This window comes from Glarea lozoyensis (assembly GCF_000409485.1).
Source record: "Glarea lozoyensis ATCC 20868 chromosome Unknown GLAREA7, whole genome shotgun sequence".
NCBI lineage: Eukaryota > Fungi > Ascomycota > Leotiomycetes > Helotiales > Helotiaceae > Glarea > Glarea lozoyensis.
Window position 1 is genome coordinate 2,774,626 of NW_007361002.1, and position 23,799 is coordinate 2,798,424.

At 47.1% G+C, this 23,799-nt stretch overlaps 8 protein-coding genes across 8 annotated transcripts; 3 read left to right on the forward strand and 5 right to left on the reverse strand.

Annotated features, from left to right (window-relative positions):
- Window positions 1-473: 473 nt before the first annotated feature.
- On the forward strand, window positions 474-3,903 carry GLAREA_02089 (alpha/beta-Hydrolase; the record flags this gene model as incomplete). The annotated part of the gene is made up of 4 exons (XM_008089305.1): window positions 474-1,055; window positions 1,115-1,402; window positions 1,454-1,634; window positions 1,685-3,903. The coding sequence occupies 4 exons, from the start codon at window positions 474-476 to the stop codon at window positions 3,901-3,903; spliced, it is 3,270 nt and encodes a 1,089-aa protein (XP_008087496.1).
- A 965-nt stretch (window positions 3,904-4,868) lies between these two features.
- GLAREA_02090 (uncharacterized protein) lies at window positions 4,869-7,279 on the reverse strand (the record flags this gene model as incomplete). The annotated part of the gene is made up of 3 exons (XM_008089306.1): window positions 4,869-5,487; window positions 5,540-5,825; window positions 6,805-7,279. The coding sequence occupies 3 exons, from the start codon at window positions 7,277-7,279 to the stop codon at window positions 4,869-4,871; spliced, it is 1,380 nt and encodes a 459-aa protein (XP_008087497.1).
- Window positions 7,280-8,050: 771 nt separating this feature from the next.
- On the reverse strand, window positions 8,051-9,153 carry GLAREA_02091 (FAD/NAD(P)-binding protein; the record flags this gene model as incomplete). Its single annotated transcript, XM_008089307.1, has 3 exons — window positions 8,051-8,145; window positions 8,201-8,618; window positions 8,680-9,153. 3 exons carry the CDS (start codon window positions 9,151-9,153, stop codon window positions 8,051-8,053), a joined length of 987 nt encoding a protein of 328 aa, XP_008087498.1.
- Window positions 9,154-10,318: 1,165 nt separating this feature from the next.
- Window positions 10,319-11,922, forward strand: GLAREA_02092 (Xylose isomerase-like protein; the record flags this gene model as incomplete). The annotated part of the gene is made up of 2 exons (XM_008089308.1): window positions 10,319-10,796; window positions 10,862-11,922. The coding sequence occupies 2 exons, from the start codon at window positions 10,319-10,321 to the stop codon at window positions 11,920-11,922; spliced, it is 1,539 nt and encodes a 512-aa protein (XP_008087499.1).
- Window positions 11,923-12,972: 1,050 nt separating this feature from the next.
- Window positions 12,973-13,182, reverse strand: GLAREA_02093 (uncharacterized protein; the record flags this gene model as incomplete). Its single annotated transcript, XM_008089309.1, has 1 exon — window positions 12,973-13,182. The coding sequence occupies one exon, from the start codon at window positions 13,180-13,182 to the stop codon at window positions 12,973-12,975; it is 210 nt and encodes a 69-aa protein (XP_008087500.1).
- A 275-nt stretch (window positions 13,183-13,457) lies between these two features.
- Window positions 13,458-14,291, forward strand: GLAREA_02094 (uncharacterized protein; the record flags this gene model as incomplete). Its single annotated transcript, XM_008089310.1, has 3 exons — window positions 13,458-13,639; window positions 13,711-13,859; window positions 13,924-14,291. The coding sequence occupies 3 exons, from the start codon at window positions 13,458-13,460 to the stop codon at window positions 14,289-14,291; spliced, it is 699 nt and encodes a 232-aa protein (XP_008087501.1).
- A 378-nt stretch (window positions 14,292-14,669) lies between these two features.
- On the reverse strand, window positions 14,670-16,431 carry GLAREA_02095 (uncharacterized protein; the record flags this gene model as incomplete). Its single annotated transcript, XM_008089311.1, has 2 exons — window positions 14,670-16,125; window positions 16,181-16,431. The coding sequence occupies 2 exons, from the start codon at window positions 16,429-16,431 to the stop codon at window positions 14,670-14,672; spliced, it is 1,707 nt and encodes a 568-aa protein (XP_008087502.1).
- A 275-nt stretch (window positions 16,432-16,706) lies between these two features.
- GLAREA_02096 (ClpS-like protein) lies at window positions 16,707-23,273 on the reverse strand (the record flags this gene model as incomplete). The annotated part of the gene is made up of 2 exons (XM_008089312.1): window positions 16,707-16,974; window positions 17,026-23,273. The coding sequence occupies 2 exons, from the start codon at window positions 23,271-23,273 to the stop codon at window positions 16,707-16,709; spliced, it is 6,516 nt and encodes a 2,171-aa protein (XP_008087503.1).
- Between the last annotated feature and the right edge of the window lie 526 nt (window positions 23,274-23,799).

Here is a 23,799-nt window from a genome sequence, read left to right on the forward strand (position 1 = left end):
CTGGACGACCATGGTTAGATTCTAATAAAATGAGATCCGAGACCGATAATAACTAGACTACATACCGAGATTTTCTTAATTCGCCCACCTAGATTTGCAAGTCTTGGAGTACTACAACACGAGCTATTAGCTTATCAAACGGTTTTCTCAATATCTTTAGTACCTGGATAATATGAAAAGCAATTAAGTTATCACGTGATTGTGGGGTCATAGGATCACGGGATAAATCAGGAAATCGGGTTTCATACACACGAGGCTACGATAATTCAGCTCGAGAAGTACTACTTCAACTTCTTTAAAGATCATCTATGCCGAAAGCTAGTATGATAGAGCAAAGCGGCCTTAGCTGAACACCCTATTGCTGTTTTAACCTACATAAGACTTACATTTGTAGATTACTCCACCACTCATAAGCCGACCGTCTACGGTAAGTCTCACTCCGCTAACTAATCACTACTAAAACCATCGCCGGCATGTGGAGACGTACCGAAAAGTTTCCATTCATCAAATTCAAGGCATCTTCAGAACAAGCTCGACCTGGCGGACCTTTATTAAAGTCAGAGCTTCAGCCTGGTTTGATCGCACAGCAACTTGCCTCCCAGTCTGCCTTTGGAGAGGGGCAGAACCAAAAAAGTGATACTGCGACATCTACTCAACCGAACAACACAGGTTTGGACTGCGAGAACAACGATTACGAAGAATATAACGATGCAGAGTTTGGATTAAAAATTGTGAAAAGTCAACCTAAATCAAAACAAGATGCTATAGACATCGTCGCTATACATGGACTGGGAGGCAATTGGAAACGAACATGGACGGAACCGGGAAGTAAAATCAATTGGCTCGAGGAGCTCCTCGGCGATGATATTCCAGGAGCGAGGATATTATCATATGGTTACAACTCCAAAGAATATTTCAGCAAATCCAATGCAGACATACGCGACTTCGCGTTGGACTTCCTAGTCGATTACAAGTCTCATCGCACCAGTGAGGCTGAAAAGTCCCGTCCAACCATATTCCTATGCCATAGTCTGGGGGGTATAGTTTTCAAACAGGTGAATAGACTGATTCGAACCTGGACACTGTCATCGGGTTAGGTACTGACATTTGTCAGATTCTCATCAGGGCTAATGAAGAGCCCGAGTACTCAAGCATTTTAGATCACGTCTATGGTGTCGTGTTCTTTGGCACTCCACATAGGGGTGCTACTTTGGCGGCATGGAAATCTATGTCCGCGAACATCGTAAGAGCAGCGAGCTTCAACACGTCCACGAATGTCATATCCAAGGATCTCAAGCTACGTTCTGACTTTTTAGTTAATGTTGCTGAGTCTTGGATACACCGAGGGGCGAAACTAGAAATTGTGAGCTGCTACGAGATGCAGGTTGTGCACGGATTCATTGTAAGTCCAAGAAGGTCAGGTTACGTAATTGCAAATTGATGTTATATTCAGGTCGTTGAAAAGGATTCCGCCTTGCTAAATTGGGCGAATGAGGACAAAGTACCCATGAATGCAAATCACAGGACGATATGCACATTCAGGTCGCGCTCAGAACCTGAGTATCGCAAAGTTATCTTCCGGCTCAAAGAAATGGCCACAAGGGGCGTCCAGAAGTCCCACATGAATCGTCGAAGTAAGTAGAAGGAAAGAAGGTCTCTATGCAATATGTACTAAATGATATAGCTTTGAGTGAAGAAGAAAGAGTATTGTTATCAACCTTGGAGACCTCGGATTACGGTTCGCATCTAACTGAGATAGTAAAAGCAGTCCATGGCACATGCAGGTGGATTTTTTCCACCGATAAATATCGTTGCTGGAATGAATCGTCGACAGGAAGACTCCTATGGATATCTGCTGACGCAGGCTGTGGTAAATCGGTTCTGGCCAAATACATGATCCAATACCATAAGAACTATATACCAGGATGGAATGTTTGCTTTTTCATTTTCAGAAGTGGAAACCCAGAGCAAGAAGATAGCGTACATGCTTTATCGGCTTTACTGCATCAGATTTTCACATACCAGCCTGAACTAATGGAAAACTCTATTTCCAAACGAAGACATTTCATACGCTCGACAACAGAGAAGACCTTTGTTGCGCTGTGGGAGGTTTTCGAGGACTGTATTCGTGACGAAAGGATTAGCAAAACGGTCTGTATCATCGACGCACTAGATGAATGCGAGGAAATGACACGGAGTTTGTTTGTGGAACAGCTCTCTCGCCTATTCGCGAACAACCAAGGACAGAATTTTCGATTCAAACTTATTGCCACGAGCCGACCAGACAACGTTGTTAAATTTGCATTCGGGATGATACCAAACATCAGGATCCGGGGAGAAGATACTGTTGGAAACCTCAATAAAGATATCCAGTTGTTTGTACAAGCCAGTGTTGAGGATATTGTTGCCCGCTCTCACTTCTCGCCTGATCTACTAGCTGATCTTCAGGAAAAATTAATTAAAGGATCAGATTTTACTTTTCTTTGGACTTCGTTAGTTATCCAACTTTTGAAGCAGGGCTCGGTGCATGGGATGTCAAGAATGGACCTTGCTGGAATTTTACGGACAAATGACATCGATGATATATACGAGCAGCTTCTCTCGAGCAGACGCCATCCTTTGAAAGCACGCAAAATACTTTATATTGTCATTGCGGCAGGCAGGCCGTTGACTCTAGACGAGCTGAGTGTGGCATCTGAAATCCATCAAGACTACAAACGACGGCTATACACTTTCGAAGCTGGAACCAACCGCTCTGACCGTCGAGAAGCGCTCTTCAGGATTATGGATGAAGCAAGTCATGGCCAAACCTATGGCAGGGTTGACAATTTAGACAAACTTGCAGATCAGCTTCACCACCCTTTTTCAAACCATCTGAGATTGATATGCGGACATTTCCTGAGAATCCGTGGCCGAAAGGTCTACCTAGTTCACCAAACAGCCCGAGATTTTCTCTTACGTACAAGTTCGAAGGAAGATTTCTCGGTGGGCTATTATTTGAGAGATTTCAATTGGAACATCTCATGCCCAACCGCCAAAGAGCTACAGTATATGCGACAACATGGCATACCAGGGGACTTTGAGGGCACCAAAGCTGAGGCAGAATCTCAACCTCCTCACGTGTTCAAGAACTCCATTCTGCCAGAAGTTGCAAACCGGTATTTGTTCCAGATCTGCGTGGACTATCTGGCACTGATTGGACACATGGTATTTCATGATGAATATAACAAATTGAACGACTCTAACCTAGAGGTTTTAGCTGGGGAATGGGTGTCAAAAATCCAGAAGCATCCCTCGGGGGCATTTTTAGAATACGCCAGTCGTTATTGGGTGGACCATTACCGAACCATCAGAGGTGATGTCGATAAAGTTTTCGACTTTATGTGCGACCCGGATACTCTGCTGTTTCAAATTTGGATTCAGCACCACCCACATCTCGAGAAACTTCGCAACCGGCGACAACAACATGAACTCGACATTAACGAAGTGTCCAGGGAGCACGGAAGAATGGAAACATCCAGACTTGTATCGCCGATACTAAATCGAGCGGATGTTTTGTATTACTTTGATTTAGAAGCAATGGATGAGGAGCAGTGGTACGACGACACCGTTGATGGTAGTCGTTACTGGGAGCAGGGAGATGATGAAGTGAACGCAGACGACTTGAAGGAAATGTCCGACTACCTCGATGCCGTCCCTAGATCAAGTGTACCAGATCGTGTTCGCGCTTATCGACGCCAAGCTCTGCAAGATGAAGAACGTCATTCATATCTCCACAAGTCGAATCCTGGAACAATGGGAAATTCGTTTCCTATCAACGGCAAATTCTTGATGCTCTCTTCTGTAGACTTCCCTCCTGTTATTCCACGGTCACAATCCTCAAAGCAAGAAAAACTCCGTTGAAGAACAGGCATGGTTACACATCTTTCAGATACATTCCACAACATCAAGAGCGTAAACCGTGTGAAGAAGCTGGATGCTCGAAGAAGCATACGTCTCAAAGTAAGTAGTGGCACTGTTCTAAATTTTCCCTTTCCAGGGCCTTTCACAATGAGGAAGATTCGTGGTTTGTGGTTCCGCGTAATCAACTATTGAAATGGACGACAACTTTGTCTTCGACTAACGTTGATGAAGAACTCGAAGCCCTTACAGGAAAATCTGCACTCCAACCAGCCAAGACGATTAGAAAATTGCGTCACAGATGGTAGTTTAAGTAGTTGCTATCGCTGATGGAGGACTTTGTGGTGATTGAAAATTGGGAAGAGCTATGAAATGGGCTGGCGAACAAGCCAGGGCAATCTTTGAGTGAGACAACGAGTGTACTGCCTTAGGAGAAGTGAAAGCTGCGGGTACAGTGGACCAGGTACAAAAAGTTGAACCTATAGTAAGGACTAAGGACGCAGAATATGAAAACAAGAATCAAAAATAGAGCGGGGAGGAAGAGGTCCAAACGGAAAGTATAATTCCCTTAAATACACATAGGAGAAGGTCGCTCGGAAAGAACAACATTCTTAAAGAGGGATCGGATCCTATAGGAATCTGGGCTCAAAAAGGATCAAGCCCTCGCATAAGGGCAACAAATTTTGCTTACACGATATGTAACTGTCGTTCTACAAGCAATTTTTAAGGCTTTTTACTACATAAATACACTAATTGGCTTATTCTTTGAAAAGTATCTTCATCATATTACAATGAGCAAGTGCCAAGATATTACAATCCTCTAATAAACTCTCACATGAATTCTTCATCCCAATTCATCATTGGTTCATCAAATGATTATTCATTAATCACTCATACATCTACAAACATCATTTGGGAACAATTTTCACACTCATCTTTCCTAGCTCTCGCCTATCTCCTGTACCGTCCTATCTCATTTCATGTATTCTCATTTGACTCTCCGGCTGGGGAAGCTCGCTAATAGCCCCAGGCCCAGAATCTTCCCCTGTATTTCTTTGCACATCAATATTTCCATCCGCCTTTAGGTCATGACGAACCAGCTTATCAGCCATCACAGGCACCGTATGTTTGGGCGGCCTCAAATTCCGAGATATTCTCCTCCGCCGTCGAAAAATCCAAATCCCTAATATCACAGATGCAAGTAAAACGAGGATCCCAACCACCAGACCTGCAATTGCGCCCGCTGACAAGACAATCGTCTTCCGGTCGTTGTTGATTGAGGTTGCTGATGGAGCGGTGGATGTGGAGAGGGAATTCGAGGTTGAAGTTGTAGCTGGTGTTTGAGACAAGGCTGTCTGCTGGTTTGTCGTGCTTATTGATGTGGAATTTGCAACATTGAAGCCGTTTACGTGGAATCCCCAGACGAAAGAGGGACCTGAAGACGCTGCTATCGTCGACGTCGTTGCGGCAAACCCCCCATCTGCGCCCAGTGTTTGGTAGACTATTGTCTCGCCTGGCGTTAAACTTGATGAACACTGAGATGGGAAGCTTGCGAAAGTTGTTAGTCCGGTTGCTAGTTGATATTTCCTGTCAACGTGTAAGCAGTTACGTTTTATAGACTCGGTAATTGGGAGCGTACGATGGACAACACAAAGTCTGCGTCGTGAGTTCGTTGACGAGAATTGTCTGTACGCCGCTATATGCAGTTGGACACACGAATGAAGGACCAAGTACGGTTGTTGTTTCGGGGTTTTTGCCACCCCACGATGCAGATACCTCTAAAGGTAGACATTGGATTCCCGATAAGATGACCCTTGTCGTGAAGGCAGGGTCGAAGGCTATGAGCTCATGATCGTTACCTGCCTGATATATCTGCGACGAACATGCTGCGAGGGAGATGAAAGGCGTGGGAAGTGGAAGCCATGCTGTGATGGTTCCGCTTAATGTTTGGATCGATTTCTAGGGAAAGGCTGCCATAACGTCTCGTCAAAGAACGATATCCGATTCAAAATTGAATGTCGGGTCGCAGCCTGGTAGCAGTATAATATGGAATGAAGTGAAAGAAAGTACTCTGAATGCTCAGCCATGTTGTGAAATCCACGACATCCAATCATCGCGTAGCCTGCTGTAGGAGGCCGTAAGTAAGGCCTATCATATGGTACCTTCCCGCCAAATCACTATCTCAGCTGAAATCGCTCGTAATTATAATAAATAGGTGTTTCTATAGTAAGTACTTATGTACGTTTCAGTTTTAGAGACCTATCACATTGTTCTAGAATTAACTCTCTGTTTATAGATCGCAATAAAGGCTTTTGTAAGAATTTACCTTAATGACTATACTTCTAATTATAATACAAGTAGGTAGAACCTAAGCTCGTAGTACACTGTTTAACTACATTAGCGTTCATTTAATAATAGTATAGGTGGCAATACTAAAAAGAATTAAGCAAAAAAAGCAATATTCGATAAAAATGTGGTGTTGACGCGAGGGCACCATATGATGTCATACGTAAGGTGTAGATGTTGGTGTTTGAAAATACAAGCTTTGTTGGGCCAATAAACCAGACGCCCGAAATTAGATTATGTGACATTGGACGACCGATTTCCAGAGGCGTCAATATTTCCTGAGCTACCAGTGCCTACGCCAAAGTCCATTCCCACCGCTTTGCAAAGCAAAGCGGTGGGAATATGCGAGCTACCAAACTCCAAGCTTGTTTATACTTCTACAGACGTCAACCCTTAACTCTATGATTATATACAAATAATCCAGGCCGCTTTTTGATATCTCCTGCGAACTTTTGTTTCTACTAAAACGCAAATCCCTAACTTCGCCACCGCCTGGCTTAGCCAGTTTCTCAACCTAAACAATTAGCCATGGGCACCTCTTAATTTTTGACGACTTACCAGTGAAACCTGACTGTCCATGAACACACTGAGCATTGAGCCTCCCAACTTGCTCTTTAACATCCGCCCAGCTAACCTCCCGCCGCTCGAAGTTACACAGGTACAATAAAACCCCTCCAAGCTTCGCATACACCAGCGTTCTATCGTGGGAGGTTTCTCCACAGACAGATACGGTTGGGCTGAAATCTATGCCAACGTCGATATTGCTACGTTTGTGATTTGGCGACTGTGAAGTCAGGATATCTTGAGAAGAGAGAGGTTTGAAGACGCCAGTCGCAGCTTCGTACGTGTACATGCCGTTACTCAGTGCAGCACCAACGCCTGGAAATGGCGGTTGTATCCTTTGCGTTTTTCCTGTTAATGAATTGAATGCGTAGACGCAATCCTCAGCGTTGATGATGGCTGGCAGGGCGAAGAGAACGCATAGTGTCGCTAGAAAAGAAGTGAAGCAGTAAAGCTTAGGCATACCGATCATTGTGTAAGGTGAAGACTAAAGTGTTTGAAGATATCGATTTATGGTTAAAGGTCACGAGCGTATGTGAAGGAACGCAAAAGCAGATGAATGTTGAGATGGAACAAAGCTCTGTTCAGATTCGAGAACAGTACTAAAAGCCAATGGCAGTAGTTTTTAAATTGAGAATAGGCTCCAACCGTTCTTGAGATATCCGAGCTTCCTATTGGTACCCTCGAGGTACATTGAGCCGCAGCGTGGTATCCTGGCGTTTTACATAGCGCCCCCGCGCGCGCGCAGTTGAGTGCGACTCGCCATACTACGAAAGAGAATACGCCGAATGGAGATTGATTAATCGTATAGCACGAGGCGAATTGTTGGAAGTGATGTTGGTGAATCTAGCAGTTTAAGGTTTACGAGATGCGAGGAAAGTAACACTCGGCTAATGTTGGCCCACTCAGGGGGTAAACCTCACGTGATTTACAAAGATTGATCACGGTACTAGAGTTAAAACATCGATCTAATTCCTTTGTTTTGTTGGGATGCTTTTGTGTCTGAGACTGGGTAAAATCAAGGTTGAAATAGTAAAAAAATTAGAGATCTGGGATGTAGTAGCCATAAATGACATGCCTGGGCAATGTTGATAAAGATGTAAGCTTGTGTATTGAACTGTATTTTTCACGTCAACAAGACAAGTGAGTGACAGCAGGATGTATTTATATTGGTAATATCAAATGAGTGTATACAGGCTTATCCATGAACCACGTGTACTTAGATGTGCAAGATCAGTATAATCTAGTAGGCGTTCTGTTTCTTTCTCTCATCGAATACCTTCAAGACTTCCTCGGCAGCCTTGACTCCAGAAAGTGCCATGGCGCCAAATGTAGGACCTGAAAGTATGTTAGCTGAATGGACGTGTATGATATGAATCAATTAATAACTCACCCATTCGGTTGGCACCGTCGACCTCACTCAACTCCATACCACCAACAACAAGTCCAGGGACCACTTCACGAGTTCGCTTAACGATAGCGTCCTCGGCGGTGTTCATGTCAAGACCTCTCATGCCACCCAGCTTCTCAATCTGTTGCATAGATACAAGACGCTTGACGCAGAAGGCACCGAAGGGACCATCGTGACCAGTGGTCGAGACAACGATAGGTGCGTTGATGGTATTTGGGTCCATGCAGGATTGGTCATCGTGGTGCATGGTCACCAGTGTCCAGTTGGTAACAACACCAGCAATACGTAGAGTCCCGTCTGAGTTTTGGCGAGTGATAAGATCCTCGACGGCTGTGGCGTTAAAGAGCTTGATGTTCGGGAACGAGAGAACTTTGGACAGAAGGGTGGAGGTGAAGAGTGCCTGTGGGAGTGATCAGTTTGATGTTTTGATAAATATTGTCAGTCGATAGACTAAAACATACTGCATGCTTCACTACTACAAAGTCTCCTTCATCATCGAATGGAACACCCAGATCAGTGAGAAATGCATCGGCAGGTTTCCGCATGACCATAGCACTGAAAAGCTGGCCACCGAGCCAAGCACCACCACCTGGTGAGACAGATGCCTCAATGATGGCAATCTTCAGGTCAGGCCGAGCCTTGCCGAGCATGTAAGCAGTGCTGAGACCACAAGATCCAGCTCCGACAATGACAATGTCTGACTCGGCATAGTTGTCCAGATCGTTGAAGTAACGACGGGTCATAGCACGAGAGACTTGAGACTCGCGGATAGGAGCAAAAGTAAAGCCATTCTCCCATTGATCGGCCAGCTCATCAAGAGTCTTGGACTTGCTGGAACGGACTGGGAAGGATTTGACATCAAAGCTCGACTTCAATGGAGCACTGTCAACTTCAGAGCTGCGACGCTCTTCGAACATGGCGACTGGTGGAGACATGGTGGATGTTAGGGATCAAGATTGATAAACCTAGATTGGATTAGTTTTGTCCTTCAGTTGAGAAGGGAAGGCATGATTCTTTCGCAGGTATTATCCTGATCAAGTGTTTAACCGTATCATCTCAGAACGAACCCAGTACCAGCTATCAGACTTTCCATCTCATCTGCAACGATGGTGGATTGAAAGTTGTGATAGCACTGGGAACGAACACCGGTTCATGCAAGATGTTCACACTCGATTAAATACCTTGATCCATTAGGGACAATTCCATTGATGGGACATCATGGCTTCTCTGCGAAGAGAGATATGTACGTTGAAGGTTTCTGTTGAGCCAGATACAAGTCAGTAGTGTTTGAGGTGTGTTAGGGGTATGACAAACTGTTTTGGTAATACGATCTGAAAAATATGTTGAGGCGAAGTTGAAGAAAGAGAGAAGAGAGAAATGGAGGAGTTATCAACTTATCAAAGAAATTCGAAGAACTGTAAAGGAGGGGAAGCTTTTTAGTGTTCCCCACCTGTTTCTAGTGCTTATGCAGGATCCTTGCTAATGGTGTGTTTCTTCGTATCAGACGGACATGATTGCGTGGGATAATAACGCAGAGAAGAATTTACCCGTTACCTCTGGCAAGGTAAGCTACTTACGATGCATACTTTAGCTTCAGAAACGTATGGAAGTCAGACTTTCATTTGCTTGTGACATCTCCAATGATTGACATTCCGGCGTCCATTCGTGGGTTTTCGACAAAGTCTCGTTGAACCATCAATTCAAATACCTTTTCCAAGCGATGATCCGATAAGAAGCTGCCAAGCTATGGTAGCTGTTGAATCACGTATCTTCCAATAAGTTGCTGTTTCAGGACGGTGCAATGATTGTTCAGGAACTTGTGAAATGGTCAAAGTCCAAGCCGTGTGTTTCAACAACCCACAGAAGCATAGAATAGAGCGCGTCGGCCCTTCAGGGTCAAGGTAATGGCAAATGCATATTGTAGAAGAGTGGGAGAAAGATGTTTTAAGCATCAAGAGAAGTTCGCTTCCAGGTCACGTGCTGTGGAGTTTTTATGGGTCCAGTTCATTGACGCGTTCTCAGGGGTCGTGAACGACACCACCGCGGCCGAGCTACCTCAGTAATATGTTCCGGACTACACTTGTCAATAGAATAGCCACCATGTCACGCAGATCAAGTCGCAAGTCAGACGTTAAGGCTCTGGAGGCACACACAGCAAATATGATCACCTCTCCGAGCACAACCCCAAGGAAAGGACGAAAAGTGATCAAGGCAGAGGACGATGTATTGGTAGCAAACACGAAGCCAGTCAAGTCTCCCAATGGCACAAAGGTCAAGGCGGAAATCCATGCCGAAGCAATTGTCTCTACAATGGCAAATGGCGAGATCAAGAGTGTCGAGGAGGAAGTCGACATCGGATTGAAGCAGGAATCTAAACCTAAGCCAAAGAAAGTCGTGACGAAGCGCAAAGCAAAGACCCAAGAGGAGGACGCTGGTCAGGAGAAAGAAACCGCGACCAAGAAGAAACGTAAAACGAAAGAAGAGAAGGAAGCGGAAAATGTGCCATTGGCAGAAAGGACCGCGATTGTGACACTGAAAAAGAGCATGCACATTGGAGCTCATGTGAGCGGCGCAAAAGGTACGTTCAAGCAATCCATTAGCCTACGCAAATGGCACATTTGGCTTACACTAAAATTGATCTAGGCGTGCAAAATTCCGTTACAAATGCTCTGCATATAGGTGGCAATGCCTTTGCCTTGTTTCTCAAGTCGCAGCGGAAATGGGAAAGCCCACCTCTGAGTTCAGAATCGCGGGATCAGTTCAAAGCTTTTTGCGAAGAGCACAAGTTTGATGCCGCAAAACATGTCCTCCCACACGGGTCGTACCTTGTCAACCTCGCCCAGAAGGAAGCTGCGGCAGCAACTAAAGCGTACGATTGTTTCTTGGACGATTTACAGCGGTGTGAGCAATTGGGCATCAAGTTGTACAATTTCCATCCGGGAAATACAGGAAGCAACCCTCGGCCAGAGGCTATTGGGCGAATTGCGGCACAATTAAACAAAGCTCACAAGGCAACCAAAACCGTCATCACAGTTCTAGAAAACATGGCTGGGAGTGGAAACGTTATTGGCTCAACTTGGGAAGATCTCCGCGACATCATTGCTTTGGTCGAGGACAAGGAACGAGTCGGTGTATGCATTGATACTTGCCACACTCATGCGGCGGGATACGATCTTCGGTCACCCGAGGCTTTCGAGAAAACGATGAACGAGTTTGCAAATGTTGTCGGACTGCCGTATCTCAAGGCACTACATCTGAATGACAGCAAGGCTCCCTTTGCGTCTCACAGGGACTTGCATGCAAATATTGGCACTGGGTTTCTTGGCTTACGGGCTTTTCATAATGTTGTCAATTTCGCCCCTTTCCAAGGATTGCCCATGGTACTTGAAACTCCGATCGATGAAGGACCCGAGCGCAAAGGGGAAGAGGACAAAGGAGTTTGGGCTAGAGAAATCAAACTTCTTGAAGGTCTCATTGGCCGCGATCCAGAGAGTGAGTCTTTCAAGTCAGATGAGCAAAAACTTCAAGATGCCGGTAGCGAGGAGCGGAAGAAGTATCAAGAGCAAGCAGATAAGAAGCAAGGTCTAGTGGATAAGAAAAAGCAGAAAACGCTCGACAGCATCTTTAAGAGTGTGCCCAAGACGAAAAAGAATGCTGCAAAAGAGAGCGATGCAGATAACAGTGATAGTTGCTGTAGTCACTGAACTGCCATAAGTCTAGCGGCCCTGATGCCAGCTTCATAATGAGCTGATCAGTCATGAGATCGCCAGACGTGTTCTCTTCGAAGATTCAAGGCTGAATCGGGTCGCTGTGCCCTGGTAGCGTACAACACACAACTTTTTCATGTGTCAGTGTCGAAGATCATCGTAGTCTACACCGATTTATCCCGAGTTACGATGTGGAAATCTGTACAAGTCTTCTGTACAGATCCCACCCCAAGTAATGCTTACATGCATACTTATTCTCCGTTAGCTGTAAGTCATCCGCATGTGGCCGCTTCCTAATATTGTCACCACTCCATTTTTTCCTGGAACCTGTCTAACTTCGGACAATAGACTATGCCTAACAGATATATGACGATGGCCGTCCATGTAGGCTGTCGGACTTGGGAACTGTTCTCACAGCTTTGTTGCCTTGGTCGAGTAGCATCACCACCAAGGTCGGCGGTGCCTTTCACGACATGTCCCAGGTGGGTATCATGAAGACATCATGTTTGCGCGGCTTTTGTGTCTGGACTTAATGCCTAGGCTTTATCTGATACGTTACTTCGTATGTGTATGCTCTCCATGCTCTGCCACATCGTACCGCACACCGTATTTTAAACTTGTTGGATTGTAACATTGTGGGTTCTAGATCATGATACCATCTCCGCTCCAGTCAGCCTCACTACTGCTACGTCGAATATGTCTACGGGGAAGCCAACGGTTGTTCTGCCGCAAGCCGTGATTGTGATACGCAAATTCAATGTTACCCGTCCTCGGCCCTCAGATGTTGGTGCGTCAGTCCTGATGTGTTGTTCAGAATCTGTAGTTCTTATGGCAATATTCGGTTCTCTCGTAAGCGAGTTTGCTTGACACAAAGGTCTGGCATTTGTGGCACCAAAAGCAATCTATAAGGGAGCAGCCACCATGTCATATCCAACACATTTAGAATGTTTAATAGCTGGAGTACTTTGGGTTGCTGCCCGTTACCGCACTCGCCTCCTCCAAGACATGCAAGGCGTTCCCGACGTCGCCTATATAATAGTTCTATAATCAGTGACCCTCCCATCCTATTTGAGTCCCCTCGACTCCCTCCTCTCTCATTACCACCTCCAGTACTTGAACCGCTACCTCCAGTACTTCGACGAATACCTTCACTTTCACATATACCATATATACCATCTCCGGAGCCACTTCCTCTGCCTGAACCAGTGCTCTATCCTCTACGTCCGCGCAGACCAAGAATACCACTCCGAGATCCATCGCCGCCAGTCATAATTCAACATCCACCCCCACCTCCACCTGTTATTGTCCCCGTCGAACCAATTCCAGAACCAGAATTACAACTCGTACCCTACATCTCACCACCGTGTCCACGCAAAAAGGAACTCATCCACATCACACCCTGTCCACTCAATCCTTGCCTCAAAAGACACTGCCGCTACCATCATCCTGATATCTCGCCCTGTCTACTAAATCCGTGCCACAAAAAACATTGTCCCTTCCACCATCCCAAACTCAACTTGCGGCCTCCCATCATGCCGCTAGGAAACCCCGGATACCACTCCAACGCAGACACCACCATCGTAGATCTCGTAGCCGCCGTCCTGATCAGCGGCGACCCCTACGGGCAATCCGACATGAGGAGATTGAACGGGCATAATAGTCCACTAGGGGATCGCTACATGGACGACGCAGTGAGGCTAGATGACATCCGACGGTTCATTCCCCCCATTTTCATTGCTGTTGCCAGAAAACCACGCAAGCAAACATCAACTAACACGTATACAGCATCAACTTGATCGCCCAAATAGCAAATAACGCAGTTACACCACGCATGCAATATGCCGAGGTCCATCCTAAGTTAAGCACCATCGATGGTCGCTACCCACGTGAGTTCGACACGCCGCATCGCATTGAATCGTTTCTAGCTGCTGATAGTACGTCCTCCCTCTCCTTCCCACCTCTTCCTCATCCCCCCCTCATACACTGACATGATTCTAGATCAAACACTCGACCGTATCCTCGCAGCCTACAACCTCCCACTCAACCCCTCCCTCTCTAACTCGAATGCCAATGGCCTAGGTACCTCGCTCCTTGCCCCGCGCTCGCTTAACTCGGATCGTGTGAGAGACGCGAAGTTGATCACGTTGTTGCAGTATTTGGGTGTGGATGTTGAGGGGAGTGGGAGTGGGAATGGACGGCTTGGCGGCGGGAGTGGATTGGGGGGAGGTGGGTTAGGTGGAGGGACGCAGGGGCTTCTGGCGCAGTTGGGAAGGGCGCTGGGGAATGGAGGGGGTGGGAATGGGGGGAGGGGACTTGGGGGGTTGGGGAGTGGGAGTGGTGGTGGTGGGTTGGGGAATACTGGGTAGGACTAAGTTGAGGTTGTTGGTGATGGGATGAGGTTAGGAGGATGTAATTTGTGTTGTTTTGAGGTTTTGGATTTAGATGTCGCAGTAATGAATTCTCTTCTTAATATTATCACTCCTCGAAGCTTGAGCGGATAACCTCGCCAGGATCAGTAATAGGGTCAGGTAATTAACCTTCTCGTTGAGGTCAGATTAATCAAGTCTCCGGTTTCTAGAGGAGCGGTGAGATACTGACCTGCCATTCGCCGGTGCCTCTGCCCTTTAACTTTAGACCAAGCGAAAAGCCTGTGTAGAAAATTTCAATCATACTGTCGGCTGATAAAGACATCAATAACGATAATTATCCAAGATTTATAAGTTATTATATTCCCCCCACCCACTCTACTTCTCACCCTTCCTCCTCTCCAAAACTCCCAAAACATCTTTAACACTATCCTTATCCCCCTTCCTCTTCTTCCCTCCCCTTTTCCTCGCCCCCTTTCCATTCTTCCCCCCTCCCCCCTCCTCATCCCCATCATCCTTCCCCCACTCACTCAACTTAACTCTCTTCCCATCTCCCTCCTCCCCCTCCTCCTGGTCTCCAAACCGCGAACTCCCAAACCCCAGATCCATATCCTGCGCATCGCGGTCATCCTGCTGTAACATTCGTTTTCTTTTCGCTTCCTTGGCGGCGGCCGCTTCGTCGGCGACGGGCGCGAGGGTGGACGCTTTTTTGAGGGCGGCGAGGATGGTTGGGTCTGAGAGGGCGGCGGGGCGGGAGGGGTCGAGGGAGGTGGAGGGTGTGGGGTCGTTGAAGTAGTTTTTGGGTTTTGAGGGGGGTGGGGGCATGGTTTGGGTATCTGTAGGTGTAGGATCTGTAGGTGTAGGTTTGGAGGTTGGTTTTGGTTCTGAGTCGTCGAGTTCGCCGTCTTCTTTCTCTTCTTCGTCGGAGGTATCGTCGTTTAAGTCAGCTAGGGGATCATAATCATCTCCTGCGTCGTCGAAGATATCTAGATCCTCTTTCTCCTCTTCGACTGGTTTGGGTATCTCCGGAACTTCCATCCCCAGCGGTGCGGCATCTTTATCTGGCATGAGAAGCCCACTTCCTTTTTCCTCCGTCGGCAACACGGCTTTCCTAACCTTCCTCTTCTCATTCCCATGTTCATCAACAGTAATAAGAACATCCCTCCCCTTCGAATCCTTCTCCAGTCTAGTTTCCGGCCGCCTATCCCCAACCTTCTTGAACCTCGAACCCAGACTCGGTTGCGCAGCCTCTTTCGCAGCTAACCTCGCAGCTTTCAACTCCGCAAGAATCTGATCACGATTCCTCTTCCCCGTAAGCGAAGGCGGCGCCATCTCCCCCCTCTTCTTCACCACCTCCCTCTCAACCTTCTCCACCTCCCTCTCCTCAAGCCGATCAAACTCATCATCAATCTCCTCATCCCCCTCTCCATCCCCATCTCCCTCCTCTGTTCCCTTCCCCTCAAGCACATCCAACACCCCCACCTCCCCCCTCCTCGCCCTCTCCAGCAGCCTAAAATCCAACCCCTTCACCAGTCCCGCGCGCTCCTTAACATCATCGCCCAAAATCTCCTCCCGTAACCTCAAAAACGTAGGCTCATCAATCTGCTGCAACTTCATCATCTCCTCAAGCGCCTTCACACGTTGAAACTTCTCACTCCCCTCCACCGCATCATCGCCGCCGCGCGCGCGCGCTCGATCAACATACCCCTCTGGGAGTTTGGCGCCTTTGGGCGCGGTCGTGGAGCGGAACTTCTTGGATTGCGCCTTGGGACGGTTTTGCGCGGCGAGTTGGCGGGCGAAGTCGTTGGATGAGGAATAGCCTTTTACGTTGCGCCTAATTCAGTACTATTAGAACAAGACGTAGTATCTTGGATAAGAGGAGAACTTACGGTGTCATAGGTATCGAGCTTCTCGCTCGACTTCCCAGACTCGGCGTCGCAGATGGCCCTTGAGCTCCATTTTTGGGTTTAGACTCGGAGGACGCCTGGCGCGCGGGTGTGTCTAATACAAGCTTCCGGAATTGATTGTTATTCATATCTCTCCGGTAACGTTGAGCCGTTACCTCTGCGTTGCAAAGCGCTTTTATATTGAAGATGTGATGTCGATGGAATTGTTCAGCCTTGCGGTTCGGGTTTAACATAAGGCTTCGGATATAGTAAGATTACAATCAAAGTGGGGCAAAGCGGGTATGTTCTGGTCACAATTCTCACTGATCTATTCCCAATCTACCTGGGTAACTTCCTATGACAACGAAATTACAGTCATAAAAGAACGTAACACATAACGCTATAAACAAGACAAACTGTAATCATCGAGCACTATCATAAGGCATCGTCTTACCCGCTCTGGAAACGCCAGCTACAACTCCACAAACCTTCCTACGCCTTATTCCCTGACGCTCTCAAAAGACTCAGCCTAAATAGTTTCCCATCCACCATTGTTGATATCCATTTCTAATTTTCTACTGATCACACTAGGGATACCGTGGCTCAGCCAAACTGTTCTCAAAAGGGCATCATATCGCTTCTGGTTCAAGAACAACTGTCGCGAATGTCTTAGACCTGGATCTACCTCGCCATATCTGTCGATGTATGGTGCGACCATCCAAGAACCAGACAGGTGGTAGAGATAGAATACACAACATTTGCGGATGTTGATCAGAAGACCCAGATTATTCTGGCACCTAAAGTTTGCAATGTTAGCATATGCAAGCTGACATCCAGGAATAACTTACTTTCTCAGATGCTGCTGCGCTCCCCCTATGTTGGGCACACGCGCTCCTCCAGTAGCTGTCGAAGCTGGCTTCAAGCAGCAAATACCCTGGCCACAAAATATCTCGCCACAGAAGAGACAGAGCATAGGATCTGAGACTTCTTTTCCGGTAGTTGGACAGCGGCGCTTCATCGTTTCTTCAATCAAAGTATCAAAGTTCTTCGGAAGACCCAGAAGCTCAAATATAGCGGGATGGCTCAGAGTGAGGCTCTGCACACTCCAAGCTTTTGAATGCTGAATCCAGCCCTTTACCAAAGAATTGACTACCGGGTTGTGGCCTTTGTAAATAGGAACAACTGAAGCACACATCTGATCAAAAGTGGGTAGCTTGAGTGCCTCTGTCAGTCGATCAAGCTCATCCGCCTCGGGGTCTGATGGGATGAAATTTGCAAAAGTGAGTCCGCAACGAACATGCAATAGAATTACAACTTTCCGAAGAAACGCCAGTGCATATCTTCGTACAAAGGTTAGGCATGATTGCAGACCGTTGAAGCATGGTTGTGCAAATGCATTCCCTTTGAGATCTCCTCCACTCTCGACATAATCCTCATCAGCTCTTCGCACAGTGATGCAGAAGTCGGCAAATGCATCAAATCCGGGTTCTCGGCCAGGTACGTTGGGATCCGTAGGATTCATGAGTTTCTCATATCCAATCCAGGTCGAGTAACCAGAGGAACCTTGATTACGGCCCATGTTCACTATGACCTTGACAAGCTCTGCCAGGTAGCACAAACGAACAAGGTGCATGATATCAACATTGTCTACTCGAGCCAGACAGATTGAGCACTCTGTAAGAAAAGTAAATATGTCTTTGGTTAACAAAGTGTCTTCGGAAGGCGGTTGTTCAAGGCCGCCTGGATAAGAGGGTCGCAAATACAACAATACGTGCTGTAGCTCGTAATCACGACTGAATTCTTGAGCCACTCTGTTGTCGCCCGCATAGCGTATACCACCAATGGATATATAAGAGGCAACAGTCTCGGATAAAATTCTAAGATGGCTGAGCGCTTGCTGTGGTAGACTATCAATAAAAACCGAACCCTTGGATGATCCTACGCCTCGCTGCTGTATTTCCACAGCTGAGATGGAAAACCCCAATGCTTTGGCCAAACTGTCGCTATGCGAGAGGTCAAGGGGAGAGGCATGTTCCGAGAATCCAGGAAGGAGTTGAGGATGATGGCTTTCTAGCTTGTTCTTTACCATCGAGTCTCTCAGCCTTTGATATATGTCCACGAGTTCTGACATGGGTGACACAAATGTGGACGGCAACCGGCCAGTGCCACCTCCTGTTAATGGTGCAGATTCCATCCGTGCCCAATTTACGGGTTCAGCAGTAGGTGTACCGAAAGGAAGTGGAGAGGGTACTGATGTTGGAGCTTCCCAGGCATCGAGAAGCAACTCAGACATTTTTGACGCTAAAGGTTGCCCAAGGACAGCCGTATTGTGCTGCATAAATAGTTCAACACTTCGACTACTGGGGGCGGCCCGGCTGGGCTTGGAGCTGATTCCTCCGGCCCTGCTCACAGCGTTGGGCCCTGCGGCTAAGTATAACCAGTCATCGAATGTCGACGAAGTCTGAGGTTGGAGCTGCTGTATTGGAATCTCTTCTTTGGGTGTCCAGATGATAGGCAAGAAAGAATTGCCCAGTGCTTTGCACAGAGGGCAAACGAACTCGTTCATTTCAAGAACTTCCGGGTGATGTCTGGCAATTTGATGTTGATGCCTTCTTTGAGATGCCTCATAATATACTTCAAAGCACTTGTAGTGCATGATATGACCACACCCAACAGATACCGGGCCATTGCGAGTTGACTTCGCCGGAAATCCTTTGCCGATAAATTGGCGCTCAGTGACTATATCAACTCCACTGGCATTGACCTTGTGCACCTCCTCCCGGTTTTCGCCAGCAACACCGCAAGGTCGTATGCTGTCCGCGGAATGATCTAAATTTGCTGGTGTATTGAGAACTTCTCGGACAAAATCTGGATCGCCGAAGGGTGTCTGCCGCAACACTGTACTGGGCGTTATGAGGGCAAAGGTGCCGTAAAGTCGACCGTCCTTTGTCTCTTCTTGGCACAAGATGCATGTACCCGTGGGGTATGGCCAGTACGTTTTATGGTTCTCACTCTCGTCTTCAACATCAATGTCGCTTGCTCCATCCTCTCCCCAATCGATGTCACCTTGGTTTGCTAGGAAATTCTTTTGCTGCTGTTGGAATTGTGCCATAACCTTCGCTTGACGGTCCATAGCGGCTTGCTTCTTCTTTTCTCTATCCTCTAGCACGGTGCTGTTAGCAGGAGACGCCGTCGATATTCGATCCACCGGGACACCCAATCGTGCAAACGCGGTGTCAAAGTTGCGTGGCCTCTTCTGCTTCATACGTTTGAGGACTAACGCAATCTTCGGGTGGCATGCCTTGAATTCCTCTTTGCGGGATAATATTTCCAGAATGGCTGCAATGGTCCTTGAGTTAGGATAGTCTGGGAGAAAGTTGCTTCGAGCGGGGCTCGTCAACGCGATGTAAACGAACGACTGGAGAGAATCTTCAGACATCTCATCTTCATCAGTTTTGTCCTCCAATATAGCAATCAATACGAGATGTAGAACAACCTGCAAAAAGGCTTCAACACGTGTTACAGGCACCGTGGGCGTAAAATCTTGAGCCTTGAGTGGAAACAGTAGCGCATAGTAGATTATCTGAGCAAATATGCCAGTCCTCGTAAACGCTGACAAATCCGAAAATGTTCCGGATTCAATAGGACGAAGTTTGGGCTCAAATACTATGTCCGCTGCGGGTCGACCTGTTTTTTTTGCTAACCAGGCTTTGTAGGCGTTTTCAGACTCTTCCCTCTGGTTTTTGGTATAGTGTGAAATGTACGGATCCACATCCTCAAGATACTGCTCCTTCAGCTCGAAGCTTCCAACATCGGAAAGGCCCTCTGGAGGTTTGAATGTAGTCATCTCATCGAGGATATCTTGACATTCTTCCTGGTCCTGGAACTTGTCTGGCAGCTTATTACATATTTCAGTGAATGATAGTGGTTTAAAGCAGAGGACATGAGTGATGTCTCGTCGCATAGCAAGAATGTGGGAGTTGGGCTCGTCCTCTTTGGTAACCAGTGAAGTTCGGTCGCTGATCAACACGATGAGTAGATGGATCAGATCTTCTGCGACATCTAACACTTGGCCATCATCAACTCCTTCCGACTTCGACTGTTCATAAATCCCTTTCATCCAGTGCTCCAAGCCATAGCGGTCAATCATGGAGACCAACACCCGCGCAGGTGGACAAACAACCATGGCCGTCTGTAAAAGAAAGATGTCTCGATGGTGGCACACATCCCTTTGATTGACTCCACGATATGTACTATGTTGATGCCGTAAACTCATCCCATTTCTGACCCACATGCTTGCTTTCATCTGGGCTAGCCAAGCGCAAACCCGGAGTGGATAATCAAAGGCTGCTATAAGATGATCCTCCGCGGTATAGTTATGGCTTGGCATGACTCGTGGGCCCATTGCTCTTGGCTTGTCAAGAAGCTCGGCGGTTGTGAAGGATAATAGGGACCTCATCTCGTCCGGACTCATACTCCTCCCGCATTCTACTAGCCATGAAAGAGTATAGTGTAGGGCGTGGTGAAAGCTTATCGGCTGCGATTCAACGACGAACTTAACGACCGAGTGCTGCAGAACACTTTTCGCCATCTCTGTAGTATCGAACTCGTAGTCGCCAACTTTCTTGAATTTAACCTCGTCCTTGATTTCGGCTTGATCGAAACGCTTTCGCTCGGCTCCGAGAGAATTGAGAATTACAGATTTCGCAGCAAGTCTGAGGGCCTTTTGAATATAGGTAGGATCTTCCCCAAGAGACCATTGGAACGATTCCGAGAACTGTCTACACAGCCGATTGATCTCGCGTGTGATCAAAGACGCTGATATCCAGGCGTCGGTTTCGTACTCCACATGATCTCCCACTGCTCGTGTATTCGGGCAGATACCTTGGTGAAGCTTGACAAGATCCAAAAACTGCAACATATATCTATCTTCTCGGCGAAGTTTCTCCTGGATATGTTCGGAGCTGGAAAGATATTTCAAGTCCAGGAAGAAGTGGTACATCCGCCGATTTGTTACCGAGCCAGAATCGAAGGCCAATGTCGCATTTGGTGAAATCTCATGAGGATGACCAACTTGACGCGTGGTCAAGAAGGTATAGAGTATGGCCATCAGATTGGTCAAGAAATTACCCCTTTCGACTATCTCCGAGGTGATCGTTGGTGTGGTTAGCATTTGCAAAGATATGTTGATAATAGAGTGATCAGGCTCTCGGTCCGCAATCAAGTACAGCTGGGCAAGAGTGGTATATAAACCAGCAAATCGCAATCCCAAAACTCGTTTGAATTCAGGTATAGTAACGACAGTAGCAATGTACAGATCCCGCAGATCTATACGAACCTTCTTCCACATTCGCAGATCAAACAAAATCATCCAGTCTAGTCGCAAGCGTTCCTGGAGGTTTTCATAAAGGGGCACGTTCTCCTGAGCTTTGAAAGTGGGAGATGTCTCGAGCCAATACCTTGCAGGTTTTGGGGGCGAAAGCAGCTTGGAATGATTCCTAGGCGTTTTGGGGATTTCCATGTTGGCTTTCGCATAGACCTTTTCCGATATGAGAGGCTGCATTTCAGCAGTATCTGAATCTGACGGTGTGAGATCTCGGTCCCGAGCTATTCGCTGTGGTGCGGGCGGGGGCGGTGGTGGAGGTGGAAAGCCTGCCTCAGTTGCCTCGCCATGTTCAAGAGGCGATTCCTCAACATCTTCTATTGTCATTTGTGTGTCGCCGTCTTGGTCTCTAACAACCTGCGACGCACTAGGTTGCAGCAAGTACTGTTCAACGGCGTTCGCAAAATCGCCGTCGGAGTCATCTTCATCTACAGAAGGTGTCCCATCAGAATTATCACCAAAATTGTCGCCCTCGTCGACTGCGTCTCCAAGGTCGTCACTGTCTTCATCGTCTGTTCCAGCCGCCGCCGCTGCAATTGCCGCACGTCTGAACATCTCTGCATTATGCTCAATCAATTGAAATCTTCGGTTCTCCTCCATTTCGTGGTCGTCGATGCCGTTCATACCAACATCTCTATTAGTTGCTGAACTTCCAAAACTCCATTTCTTGAGCATTTCTTCGCAAATCACCTGCCGTAAAATATCGTGATCCTGGCCTACACTGCATCCAGCGATATCACTTAGCCATTCGATGATTGATCCGCACATCTGTTCCCGAAAGGTATCCCTTGCGGATCGAATTGTGACCGTCACCTTGATCTGTTCTATAACCTGGGATACACGAAGAAGCTCATCAATATCAAAGCTGTACTTGACAATACTCCGACCAACATCATCGGTCTCATGGGCTCTCTGCAGCCCTTCTTTCATGGTAGTTTTACATGCTCTCGCCACTTGGTCGCGAACCTCATACACTGTGTGTTTTTCGTCGTTCCAAAGTAATAATGCATACTCGCACGGTTCTTCGACAACATCGCCGTTGTAGAACTCCGACCCTAGCCTTGATGATTTTTCGTCTTCCAAGATACTTTCTTTAGATTTCGGGAGTCGCAACTGCTCTGGGGAGCATGAAATAACGTCGCAGATGTAGTCGAAAGTTCGGCCAATAGTCATGCGAATCGAATCCACAAGTTCTTGGGGTAGCTCTGCCGCTTTTCCTTTTGCCTTCTTTCTTGCTGCGTCCCCAAAGTCGGTATGGATTGAGCAGTGAACGGGAATCCTCCAAGCCTCGGGATCACCACAATCACAGCAGCCACTGTTTCCTAGAGATATGCTAACATAGACCATATGCCCAGTATGATCTGACGAATCGTAACATCGACTGCACAGTACACAAGTATCATCTGCGCTGCAGGTTTTGCATCTGTATGTAGCTTCCCCCGCTTTGAATATATGACCACAGGCTTTGCCACGCGCCGCTTCTGTGAATTCATCTCCATCCTCGCCGCCTTGTTCCTTCCGTAAGAGCCATTTGTCACCCGTCGCGGGCTGTCCGTTCGGGAATAGTAGATTGAAGTATGGTTGCTGACCGCCAGCTAGTGACCAAAAGAGGTGGTAAATCAAGTCGTTCTCCGCCTGTGGTGTATATCGATTTCCGCGATAGCGGGGTTGTTCCCTCAGGAATTCGCAGAGCTGAAGCTCTTGAGATGACATATTGTCCATCATGAGATCGAAGAGGTATCTTGCATGTCTCCTATAACTCAGTAGCACGAGAAGTTGTCGTGGAGATGCGGATGATAAAGCCTTATCGATCGAGCCTCGATATTGGCAACTGGAGCTTCACAAGAGCTATCTTCGGATTGGTGCTTTGATTTTACAGCTAGAAGCTAGCATCCAGTGCACGTTCTTCAAGGATCAAGAAAGATCTATGAGCAAGAAGTTTTCTGTGCTTGTTGTTAAGCCGCGGGGCAAGGCAAGTTTTGTGTATGAGTGACGGCTGAGGTTCGTCACAGGGAAGGCTGTCAGAGCTCGACCCCGATATCACACTAGCCAATAAGAATGTTCTTTGTGCAACAATATTAACTCAGAAGTCAACTTATAATTAGTTTAATTCCACAGGGCTATCATTCCACCAACATAAGTGAAGTCACATTGTTCTAAGGTTTCACTGTGCTTCAATTGGTACAATGCTTCTCTTTTATACACATGCACGCCCGAGCTCCATATCTCAGACTCCAGC